This window comes from Podospora anserina, chromosome 7 (genome assembly GCF_000226545.1).
Source record: "Podospora anserina S mat+ genomic DNA chromosome 7, supercontig 1".
Lineage (NCBI taxonomy): Eukaryota > Fungi > Ascomycota > Sordariomycetes > Sordariales > Podosporaceae > Podospora > Podospora anserina.
In genome coordinates, this window is record NW_001914854.1 from 2,773,059 (window position 1) to 2,785,524 (window position 12,466).

The 12,466-nt window shown below is 51.9% G+C and overlaps 3 protein-coding genes across 3 annotated transcripts; 1 reads left to right on the forward strand and 2 right to left on the reverse strand.

Annotated features, from left to right (window-relative positions):
• Positions 1–186: 186 nt before the first annotated feature.
• PODANS_7_9700 (uncharacterized protein) lies at positions 187–1,938 on the reverse strand (the record flags this gene model as incomplete). Its single annotated transcript, XM_001908305.1, has 3 exons — positions 187–428; positions 488–1,505; positions 1,588–1,938. 3 exons carry the CDS (start codon positions 1,936–1,938, stop codon positions 187–189), a joined length of 1,611 nt encoding a protein of 536 aa, XP_001908340.1.
• Positions 1,939–3,025: 1,087 nt separating this feature from the next.
• PODANS_7_9710 (uncharacterized protein) lies at positions 3,026–5,111 on the forward strand (the record flags this gene model as incomplete). The annotated part of the gene is made up of 3 exons (XM_001908306.1): positions 3,026–3,091; positions 3,233–3,370; positions 3,426–5,111. The coding sequence occupies 3 exons, from the start codon at positions 3,026–3,028 to the stop codon at positions 5,109–5,111; spliced, it is 1,890 nt and encodes a 629-aa protein (XP_001908341.1).
• Positions 5,112–9,046: 3,935 nt separating this feature from the next.
• PODANS_7_9720 (uncharacterized protein) lies at positions 9,047–10,250 on the reverse strand (the record flags this gene model as incomplete). Its single annotated transcript, XM_001908307.1, has 4 exons — positions 9,047–9,136; positions 9,193–9,492; positions 9,569–9,970; positions 10,071–10,250. The coding sequence occupies 4 exons, from the start codon at positions 10,248–10,250 to the stop codon at positions 9,047–9,049; spliced, it is 972 nt and encodes a 323-aa protein (XP_001908342.1).
• Between the last annotated feature and the right edge of the window lie 2,216 nt (positions 10,251–12,466).

The window sequence follows — 12,466 nt, forward strand, 5'->3', positions numbered from 1 at the left end:
GGGGGGGTTGTATCATAGATTATGGTAGGGATAGGGATCAAGAGAATGATTTTTGAGATCAAAGTGGTGGTTGTGTATTAAAACGTGTGAATTTTCTCATTTCCATCTACTTGTCATTATTGTCCGGCTATATACAACAGCAACTTATACGATCACTCCCCTATATATAACGGGGAAAAAAAGAAATCAGTGAGGAGCGGGACAAACAGCTTGGACGCTCTGGTGCTGCTGCTGCCTGCTCACGCTCCCGTACTTGGCCTGCCAAGCATAAAAGTACATGAGCGCTGCGAACGGCTGTCCGAATATCGTGAAAGAGACCCAAAAGATGGTGTTGCCCAGCAGCTTCCCGCTCGACGACTTTCTTTTCTCCAGCGGTTGGGTTATTTGGATGAGGGGTAGCTGTAAGAACATGCCCAGAAAGGCGACACCTACTATCCGTTAGCATCACGACCTTTGATGGGAGGAAGGGGGGATGGGGGGAAAATACCGATGAGATTGTGAGTAGGTACACCAACCAGCAACTCATGCAAAACCGCACTCAGGAAAAAAACCGCAAAGCTCGCAGTCTTGTGCGTGTACCCCCTCGAGCGCATAGGGGAATAGACGTGACGCCGGAAAAACTGATACACTGGCTTGTTCCACGTCCGCCAGTACATCCCCAACCCCTCACTATTCCACCACGCTTCGTAAAAACTCCTATCCCCAAACCTTGTGATTTCCGCCAGGGCGTTGAGGAAGGATTGGAATAACGCAAAAAATCCGGCTAGCCAGATGACGAGGGAGATGGTGCTCAGTTTGAGGAGGCGTTCGATTATACTGAAATAATCCAACGAGGCGATTTTATCGAGCGAGTTGATCAACACCGGGGTGGCATACTGCGCGGAGCAGAACCATATAAACACCGAGAGGCAGACAACCTCGCCGAGCCGTTTGGCCACAAACACCCAGCGGATTTTGGAGGTGCGGGGGTAGACGGGTTGGTAGATTAAGGTTGGTGCCCACCAAAAGTAGACTAGATTCGTAAAGGTGATGTTGTTGGGGTAGGGGCACTCCCTATATAATTCCGGGAGGGCGTCGAGTTCACCAGTGACGGGGTGGAGGTAGGCGTGGCGGAGGTCGCGGTTGGTGAATGCGTAGCTGGCGGTTTTGAGCCAGACGATGATGGCGTGGACTTCGGAGAGGGTGCCGATGAGGGGGTGGTGGACGTGGTACCAGACTACGTAGGTCGTCAAAACAAGGCAGGTGGTGATGTTGAGGGCGTGGAAGACCCAGATGAGGGTCCAGGTGGATTGGAACTTGGAGAGCTGGGCTTCGGTGGGACTGGAGGTTCCTGAGGGGGAGGGTTTGGGTTTTGGGAATAGGGAGCTGCGGGCTGAGTGGGCGGCTACGAGCTCAATGAAGTAGGCGAGGAAGAGGTGGCAGGGGATGAGGAAGTAGAGGAAGATGCCGATTTGGAGGTCGGTGGGGCGGAAGTCGTGGCAGTTGAGGCAGATGAGGACGCCATACTGGGGTTTTATGTCAGTGAATGTAGGGGAATCGTTGGTGAAAACCAAGGCAGCCGGCTACCTTTTGAATGTTTTCAATGACAAGACGGAGGTTGCCAACTACCAGGACAATCACCATGAGGTTGCGAAACCCCAAAAAGCTGGGTGTCTCGGTTGTGTCATGGCTAAGACATGAGGGTTGCGACTCAGAATGAATAGCTTCGACATGGCGGTACTTGCTGCTGCGATATGATCGTTTCGGTTTCTCTGGTGTTGAAATTGTTGTTTCCGTGTTGGAATTGCCATTCAATTGGTCCGTCTTTTTCACAACTCCCCCATCCTCCCCTCCTGTTCTGCGAGTGACGCCATTCGCGGGGTCATCAAGGCGAGTGCCCGTCGCTGTAGCCGTGTTCATCTTGGAATCATTGGTAGGCGATAATGACGCCTGAGACATGAGATTGAACAAACAAAAATAAAAATGGAAAATGGTGTGGGTGAAATAAACAAAAGTAGCGAACGTTATAATGTTGAAAGAAGGTGGTGGCGATATAACAAATCAAATCGTTTTTTGGCTGGTCAGGGTCCAAGAAACGGTGCGCCACTGGGCTGGTTATATTTGGCAGAGATGCCGATGGAACTAATTCCTCGGTATGGCACGGAAGGGCCGAGGAAGGAGAAGAGAATTGGAAGCGAATGAATGGGTCAGAAGCAGGCCGCGAGGACGTGATATCGATGCTTGATGTATGTAATAAGGGGCCAAAGGGGCAGGGCGGGCAGGGCAGGGCAGGGAAGGGAGCAAAGCTAAGGTAGCTAGGCCCGCAGCAGAACACCGTTGGCTGCTGCAACCGGGAGCCTCAAAGTGTCCGTTTATACGAGAGAAGCAGTGATGGTGAAGATAGATAACAAGCAACTGGTGGTTGTTTAAAAGTCACAAGTTCTTATCTTGCTGGAGGGTACACCAAGAGCACGAGACATTGTGAGCCAAGCTCTTACAGGCAGTTCAATATCGAAAGCAGCGTCGACATTGGACGAAGAACGTGAAAAGCTGCAGGCCTGCTTTCAGGTTTGCACATGCAATTCCTGCAGTCGTCACAACGGTGGGGCATATCATGGCAGGGGTGGTGCTGTCTTGGCGCATGCCAGCCTGCTCCACCAGGGCAAGGAGGTGCACCGTGTCTATATTACCACCACACTGTGGCATCCACACTTGCTTCGTGCACGGTCCACATGTTAATTGCTTCGCGCCCACCATGGGACGCGACAAAGCCAGAAGCTTCAGAGAGCTGTTACTTTATAGACAATTCACAAATTGCACCCAAAAACACTAGCTCGACTTGTTGCTTGTCCCAACGTCGTCACTACACCCAATCCCATGAGATTAGCCATCATAGTATAAATCTCGACAGAAATCTTACCCAGCTTATCACCAAGGTCTTGTACAGGTCGATACAGGTACTGGTCTCATTCATTGCCGAGTCTCATCGAATTCGATCCCGGCCATATTGATATTGCCATTGCCATGGCATACGAGGGCAGAGACCATGGCGAGAAGGGCTTCGGCGGGGGCGGCCACGATGGTCCTATGCCGCCGAGAGCTCGAGGTCGACGTAAGTTATCGCCTTATTGCTGCGACTCTAAGTTCTGTTTGCGACTTCCCCCACCCCTGATACATCCTGATACATCGACAACATTGATCACCAAGATGACTCGCAAAAAACAGAAACAGAAACGGGCCAAAAAGCTAACAGAACCTCCCCCTCCCCCCCCCAGGTCCTGTAACCGACTATGGTGCCACCATTGTCCACTGGATGAGAAACCGCCGGCCGGGATACCAGGGTTCCTACCGTGGTGAGGTTGAGAGACCGAGTGCTAGCTATATTGTCGATGTAAGTACTTCCACTCTTGTTTCCGGTGCAATAATCAATGCTAATTCCTCGACAGATGCTTCCACCCATTGCCAGAAGATCGAATCCAGCTGACACGGTGCCAACCAAGCACCTTCACTCCTCCCTCAACAAGATCAAACATCCCGTCAACGTGGTGAGATGGACGCCAGAAGGCAGAAGACTTTTGACGGCCTCTAGCAGTGGCGAGTTCACGCTTTGGAATGGCACAGGTTTCAACTTCGAAACCATCATGCAGGCTCACGACTCTGCTATCCGCGCCTTAGCCTACTCCCATAGCGACGATTGGCTTGTGTCTGCTGATCACGACGGCATGATCAAATATTGGCAACCCAATTTCAACAACTTGGAGAGTTTCCGCGCTCATCAAGATCCTGTTCGAGATCTTGCCTTTAGCCCGAACGACACCAAGTTTGTGACCGCCTCGGACGACTCTACTCTCAAGATTTTCGACTTTGCTGCTGCCGCTTCTGAACAGACACTGACGGGTCATGGATGGGATGCAAAGAGTTGCGACTGGCATCCCACAAAGGGACTGATTGTGTCGGGATCAAAGGACCATCTCGTCAAGCTCTGGGATCCAAGAACAGGTCGCTGCCTGACCACACTCCATGGCCACAAGAACACCATCACAAAGACTTCCTTTGAGAAGGTACGAGGCCAATGCCTCGCCACGTCTGCCCGAGACCAAACTGCTCGTGTGTTCGACCTGCGCATGATGAGAGATATTGTCCTCCTCCGCGGTCACGAGAAGGATATCTCCACCCTGACATGGCATCCCATCCACCCAAATCTTCTCAGCACTGGCGGCGCCGAAGGTTCGCTCTTTCACTACTTGCTCGACGAGCCCAACACCCCTCCGGGCCACGCGCCCTCCATTGCTGTATACGACAGCCCCGATCCTCAGTCATGCCCTGCCCAGACTATTTACCCTGCCCACAAGATACCCTATGCTCACGACTTTGCTATCTGGTCGCTCGACTGGCATCCGCTTGGCCACATTCTAGCATCGGGTTCCAACGACCGTATCACCCGTTTTTGGACCCGCTCTCGACCGGGCGAAACTGAATTCAACGATCGCTACCACATTGGCGAAGCCGCCGCTGAGGCCCAAGGCACATGGGATCGCCGTGGGAACCGTCATATGCGTCAAGTCGAAGAAGAACAAGAAATGGAGGATGAGATGGACGGCCTTGTCGACCAAAAGATGCCCATCAAGCCACCTGGCATTCCTGGGTTTGGCAACATTCCAGGCCTGCCCATGCAAGGAGTTTCAGCTCTGCCCGGCCTAGGTCCTCCACCGCCGCCTGGTCTTGCCGGAAGAGGTGCCGGTGTTCCACCCAACTTACCCTTCCCGTTACCAGGACTCCCACCGCCTCCGCTCCCCGGAATCGATCCCAAGAATCCTCCCGATTTCGCTGCCATTGCCGAGATGATGAAGAAGGCTGGTATTCCACCGCCACCACCTCCCGGCTCGGGTGGTATCCCGCCTCCCCCGCCAGGGATGCTTCCGCCTGGCCTCATTCCGCCTCCAGGGTTTCCTCTGCCACCTGGTTTCCCTCCTCCGCCGCCCCATCTGGCTGCTCAAGCTGCGGCCCAGAATTTTGGTGACGGCGGTCATGGGGATCATGAGGCGGGCGGCCGAAGACGAGCACCGCTTCCTAGTCAGGAGGAGAGTCTGCGGATGGAACAGAACCGGGGGCATTATACCAGAGCGAGATAGGAAAGGGGCTGGGTGGGGAGGAAGGACAAAAGACCAGTGGGGATTCGTATTTGTATCATAATGTTTAAACCAAGCGAATTGATCACATATGCACTCTACAACTTGAGTGTGTCCATGAGAGTCGGGCATTGGGTTCCATCGAGTGCTACATTATTAGACAGGGTGTACCTCTTATGCTTTGTGGTCGAGAGATTGTTCTGCCGAGAGTGCGCACATGATTGCTTTACTGACCTTGTATGAAGTGATGTCTCAAGGCAGGGCTAGCTTCAGCCACATAGAATGAGAGTTTGACTGTGTCAAGGTTGAGTTTCCTCACCCAGCCACAACCCACTCTTTCACCCAGGCGCCTGACTGGAAGTCTAAACCCGAGATAAAGTTTCTTACGGATAGCATGTTACAAACCCTGAAAGATGGAAGGGGCACCACGTCAAATCTTTCGGCTCATCGCCACTCTCTTTTATTTAAACATCTTCCTTCCATCGACAGCGATCCATCTCAGCAACAGATGCGACCTCGTTCCAATCCGTCGTGTCAACTTCCCACCAACATGGAAGACTTCCAAACCTCCGATCTCGATGACATCCCCAAGCTCACAACACGATGCAACGATCACGTCAACGAAGCTTGCCGCCTAGCCGGAACACCAGGCGAGCCACCAGGACCATTTTGGTATCTCCGTTTCAGGTACTGGGTTCAGTTTGCCCATGTGGCTCTTCTACGACTTAAGGAGAAAGAGGAGAGAATCCAGAGCTTGGAGAAAGAGTCGATTTACTCGCAAGCCAGGGCCGAATTATTGGAAGCCGAGCTTCAGAGGTCATATACCACGTTAACCTCGCTCTCCCAGGCTCTCGCCAACGTTACTTCCTCCGCATCGGAAAATGACAGTTCCTCCTCCACCTCCCTGGACAAGAACACCACGGCTGATACGCAGCAATCCACAACCCCCAATCTTGAAGTCCGTGTGGAAGAACTGGAGGCCTTGGTCACGACTCTTGCTGCCTCCGACCCTTTCGCCACCCCAACTTCCACCGTGCCAACCACACCAATCATGACACCGACAACCACGGCAACCAATTCAACTGTGGGTGCGGCAGTAGATGTGGTCCGGTGTCTAACCTGCTCGAAAGACTTTTCCCACTTGAGAGACTATCAAAACCACACGTGTGCGGCGGTATGTAATGATATAGCCCAGTGTCTAACCTGCTGGAAAATCTTTTACCCCTTTGGAGGCCACCTCCGTTGGCACGAGCGGGTGAGCCGCTATGTCTGTGGGCGATCCCTGGGTACAGGGCGTGACTGATCCCTCTGAGGTTGAGTTGGCTGTGGGTGCTAGGAGATATAAACCTTTTTCCTGGGATTGGGGGGAGTATGAAGAGGTTAGGGATGTCGTGGGAGACACCGGGGGGGCCGGGTATTGTTGATAGATCTGAACGGGATATCTTTGTGGCGTCTTGGTTTTGGTAATTAGGGGGGACATCAACGGGGATATAGGCCGGTGAGAATGGGAGGATTGTTGGGTGATGATAACAGTGCTGTAACGGAAAGGACTATACCTTACTATCATACGTACCACTTTTAGGGAGTTCTTCTGTACATGGATATTATTTACAATCTAAACAAACCCAAATCCACCCTCTTTTTCACAAGTCAAACTTCTACACCATCCATACATCCATCTATTCAACCATCATGACAAGTCCCTTTCCAGCAAACACACCCTCTTCCGTCCCAGCTTACACCAACAAGCTTGCCTACTTTTACACAATATATACCTCCTTCCCTTTCCCTCCCCCAGCGAAAGTAGCCAAGGTTTCCTTCAACCAATCAACAAAGAATTTCCGTATACGACGAACATCCAAGGAGGGAAACCCCCGCCTCTCCGTCAGAATCCCGCCCTCTCGCGTCCTTCGGGTTAGTGGTTGAGGAAAAAAGGAGACTGATTTCTGTTCCAGTTAGGTACAGAAAGGGTACAACATCTTCGCTTTACATTTTTATTTTCTTCTTCTCAATCTTTGTTGCTTTGGTCTTCAACAATGATACATTCATTCACACTGGCTTAGGTATCTTTCACATTTTTTCTTCCTCACATAAAACACACAAATCATACCTCCAGCTAGGGAGATTCGGGGGTTTTTTTTTTCTTTTTTTCGATATTTAACTGATAAGTTTTACCTAAGGTGTGCGCTTCGCGCTTGGAGTGGGGACATGAGATGAGTAGTTGTGATGGCAGAAAATAGATTCTACTTTGTCAGATCGAGCAAGATGAATTGTAGTTAGGTAGGTAGGTAGGTAGTCTTGATGATGCCCACAGCGTGCTGGGGCACTCCAAAGCAGGACTCAAATCGTCAATATCTAGCCTCCGTCTCGACTCCGCTCAAAGAGTCATCCATCCGATCTCGTGTTTTATGTGGTTTGTCGTTCGCCACCCGGCCGGCCCGGCTCGGACACATCTTACCGGAGTCCTTCCCACAAGCATTTACATAACACCAGCCGGTGCTGCCCCGTCGAGTTAATAACATGTCCTTGTTAGCTGGCCTTCAAGACTCTACCTGAAGCCATCAGCAATAGGGATGGAACTTACTTAGCACGGGACACATGCACTCTCCTTAGCCTTAGACACTCAATCACATCAGCCCCAACCCAAAGTAATAGCAGACAGTATAAGTTGACATAAACTATACCACACACACACACACCCTTACTACGAAAAAACAACAACGGCCCCCTGCCTTCCTTCTCATACGCCCGGCTTTAAACCCCTAACCCTCCATAAACAGACAAGACAACAACAAAAAAAGAACATAACACAAACAGAAACCAACAACCACCCCCACCTCTCATCCCCCCCCATTACCCCCTTATACCTCGCCTCCAAACTATCATACACACACTTCTTCACTTCTTTACACCTCCCATTCCCCATCCCCATTTTCCCACGCCTATCAAGCCTTGGAACTCCTAAGAGAGTCATATTACAACATCCAACCCCTCGTCCCGCTCATTTCCCTCTCTGGTTTGTTGTGTCCCTCCAACCCCAACATGGAGTCATGATCAAGGTCACAAGGATCAATGCAGGCTGCAGGAATAAAGTGACAAGAAAAAGTTTTGCTTGTGCTGAAATTGTACAGGCGCCATACAGCATTCCCACCCCATTTTCCTACCACAACCCCCCCAACAACCTTTTCTCGTCATGTGGAAAAAACCGAACGGGTGTTTTGTGTGTGTGTGCGACTGACTGGATCTGAAAACTGGCGGGCTACCAACAAAAGTAGACTAATAAAAAGGTGAACGAACAACGACAACCCCTGGGTAGAGAAAAAAAAATGATAGATTCGGCAGCATCGGGCAGCCAAGCCCAGAGACAAGGAGAATAGAGAAGGAAGAGAAACCAAAAAGCAGTTCCCCCCTCCCCTGACGTTGTTCACTGCGATAAAAGAACAGAAGAGAGAAGAAGACAACAACTTGATAATTCCCCAACCCCTCCCTTCCCTTTCCCTGAACCTAACATGAATGGAGACCCGCTTATCTATACCTTTCCCATCATTATGAGGCGTGACAATGAAAGTCGTTATTCGTCCCCCTCCCAAAAAGTTTTGCAGTTGCCCCTTTCTGAACCCATTTTACACAGAGATTAATGTTTTTTTTCTGTTCGCTCGGTAGTCGATGGACGATGGTGGCGATGGGGAGTGGGCAGCCTAATGTGTGAAAGCCGTGGCCCGATATAAGATGCGGAGGAAGCGGTCGAAAGAAACGGTGAGAGAGACGAGGCTGGGTGCCTGGGTGGTGGGCAAAGACTCGTGAAGAGGACGGTGGTGGAAAAAGCCGACGAGGGGAAGTGACTTTGGTTGTTCGTGATTTGGCGATGCGGTAGGGGAAATTTATCGACGTCCGAACCTAAAAGATGGGGGAGAAAAGTTCGTATGAATACTTGACAATTATTTGGAAGCTTTCCGGGGGGTGGAGGTTCTGCTTCCGCCTCCGAGGCCGTGAACATACTTTTGTTTCTTCTCTGCGGGTTTGAGAATCTGGAGATGGTGTTAGCCATATGCAAACTGGTTATTGTGGCAGGGCAAATACACACCTGGAATGAGCAAAGGAGACTCTCGTCGACGCTCATCATGGCACCAGCATTGTCGAACTCGCCGCAGTAGTTGGGGGCGCTGAATAGCGTAACGAGCTGACGCTTAGAGAAGAACTCGTAACCATCCTCGACAACCTGATGGGCACGGCAGATAAGATCCATGTCGTGTTTTTGCAGGAAGCGAGAGACGACATCAGGGCCAAAGGTGAACGAGACACCACGATCGTTCTCACTCCACCCGGTGATGTCCTTATCTGGGTCGGACCACAGGAGATCGCAAAGCAGACCGCAGTCGGGGATCTGCAAGCATGCGGTTAGTATCTGGCTCAGGCATTCCGAGCCCGGCAGGGTTAGAAGCAAACGCAGAACAACTTACATCAGTGGGTCTCATGACACGGCGGATCTGCTCCATAGAGTTGAGGTCGGGACTAAGACCACCGTGCATGGTAAAGATCTTCTCGTCAATAATGGCGGCAATGGGGAGACAGTTGAAGCAGTCGGTAAATGTCTTCCAGAGCTTGATGTTGTAGCGACGCTTGCACTCGTCGTAGAAACCATAGATACGGTTGATGGAGGCACACTCGTGGTTGCCACGGAGGATGAAGAAGTTCTCGGGGTACTTGATCTTGTAGGCGAGCAGCAGGCAGATGGTCTCCAGGGACTGCTTGCCTCTGTCGACATAATCACCGAGGAAGAGGTAGTTGGCCTCGGGGGGGAATCCACCGTACTCAAACAGCCGGAGCAAGTCATAGTATTGCCCGTGAATATCACCGCAGATCTGCGTAGGACGAGACAATGTTAGCCAGGTGCGCAAGGCAAAGATTTTGGGGGAGGACGGTGTTCCACTCCAGACCACGCGTCAGCGGAAAAGGTCTTACCTTGATGGGAGCTTCAAGCTCAAGAAGGATGGGCTGCGAAATGAAGATCTCGCGAGCCTTGGTGCAAAGATAGCGAATCTCGGCCTCGAGCAGCTGGACTTGCTTGCCCGGTCGGCTGCCCCGCACTTCCAGGAGGCGATCGATTATCGAGTCAAGGTCGACTTCGTGTTGGTCCGCCATTGTAAATATTCCTCAATCCTCACCAGCCTTCGGCTTTGGCGCACGCAAAAAAAAAAAAAAAGACCGAGTTGTTGGTAGTGACCGGCAGATCCCAGGCAGTCAGAGACAGGACAGGAAAAAAAACGGCGAGCGCGCTGGAAAACCGGAGCGATGATGCACTTCTGGGAGCTGGTTGTAGAGAATGGACAATAACAGATGAATTAGTCAAGCTCGAAACACAAAACTTGGGATGAAAAGTCGCGGAGCGGGTCTCTTGCAGGCCAGATGCCAGATGCCAGATGCCAGGGAAGAGTGAATGCGCGACGAATCGAAGCGTGGATTTGCTTTGTGCTAGTAGTGTTTGTGGAAAGCAGCAGCGACTCACCTATTACGCTGCAAAACAGAAGCGATCTCAGCAACGAGTGGTTGTGACGGGAGAGGGAGATTCGGGGGGGAGAGAGGCCCCTTCGTGTTTCTCTGCTTTTTTTGGGGGGTTTGGTATTTGCAGAGGTTCTATTTTTTATTTTTTTTGGTACCTTGGCCGTTAGATGGCGAAAGTGGGTTGTCGTCACCGGGTCTGGCGGGATTGCAGCGGACAACTTTCAGCGAGGGCGACCGCGGAGAGCAGGTGCTGCGTCGTCAACGGAGTAAACCTGAACTGCAAAAAAAGTAAATCACGTGTCGCTGGGTAGATCGCTATGGGGTCAGCAGCAGGATGGCCGCTTTGTTATCGTCTTGTTAAGAGGGAGGAGGCAAAGGGGTCGGCTGGGCCGGTCGTCTTGGTCGAGAAAGTGAGGGTGTTCGCGGGACGGGAGGGTGATGAGAGGCTGCCACGGTCGGGAATGGGAACGGGATGGGCTCTGGCCTGCTCTGCTCTGCGCTCTGCTCTTCTGCGGGTGGTGCAAATGATGCTCCGTCGGCAGGAATTCGCGGGCGGTGTCTTAATGTCAGATAGAGGCTGTTATCGTCAACTGCGCAGTTTCCTGTGTGATCACAATCGTGTCGCCGTGGTTTAAGTCCGTCTCTGTGTGTTGATGTGTTGACGAATGGACCCGTGGGTTGGGATAGAGGTCGGAAAAATTCAGAGTTGGCAAGTTTGTTTGAGACTTTTTGGAGGAGGAGACCCCGGGGGGGCACACACTGACTGTCCGACAACTGGGGCGCTCCATCCACTACCCGCGAAAAATTATACTGCAGGACAGGGAGAAGCGCGTCATCTGCTAACAATAATCGCCCGCAGACCAGTGCCCCAAGTGTTAGTCCGTCTACCCTACTAGATGCATTGTCGACTCCTGAGCCGGGATTGGCTGTGGATATCAACCCCTCGACCCTCTCCTCCCTGCCCATTTCGCCCTTGGCAATCTAAAACGGATCTTCTTTGACCTCCCCCCCCCAAGCAGTGCTACTTTTGCCTGCCAAATACCCCACGGCGGCGAGGCCTGATATTTCTCCCCAAAAGGGCCGAGCTACCTATGGTTGTCTATTCTATTCTTTCTGTTCTTTTTTTCTGGTCTCTGGTCCCCAGCATCTGGCCGTCCTCCGTCTTATCTCACCGCCGACGCCTCTTTTTTATAGTAGCCTCGTGTACCAAGCACTCGTGCCCAGTTTCCCGTTTCTCCTGGCTGTTCAACACGACGCTATGACGGTAGCCAAACAACCCAAGAAGAAAACGACTGGGCTTCGCTTCGCTGTTTCCGAGCACGTCTCTACGGATATACGACAGGCCCAGGTGCTTTGTGAAGCTCTTTGTCCTTGCCCTTCGATCCTCATCAGCTCTTTAACCTGCCTGCTTATACAACCAGGTGCTGGTGGGGGCCGGGCCTCGACCAACTCGAGTTTGGAGGTCTCCCACGCAGACCTAGACTTGGCGCCGGGTCTCCTGGACTGCGCCCCAGGGGATTCCCAGGCCAGGTGGTCCAAAGGTATCAAGTTTGTGCCTTAGAGCGCGTTGCCGCTTGCCTTAGTCGTGGGATCCCTTCTGATTCGCTGTCACTCTTCCCTTCGCCGACGTCTCCCCTAACATGGCAATCATCTACCTCATCCCCCTCATGGAAACATGTTTCCCCTATTCTGGTTTCACACCATAGCAACTAGAACCAGCACCGAGCGAGACCTCTCGCAGACTACCTTAGCCGAGCCCCTTCTGGCCGAATATTCCTATCTGTAAGTCCAGAGCAGGTGGTAAGTGGTGGCGTTGGACCTGGTTGGGTGCTACTGGGTGCTACTGGGTGCTTCTA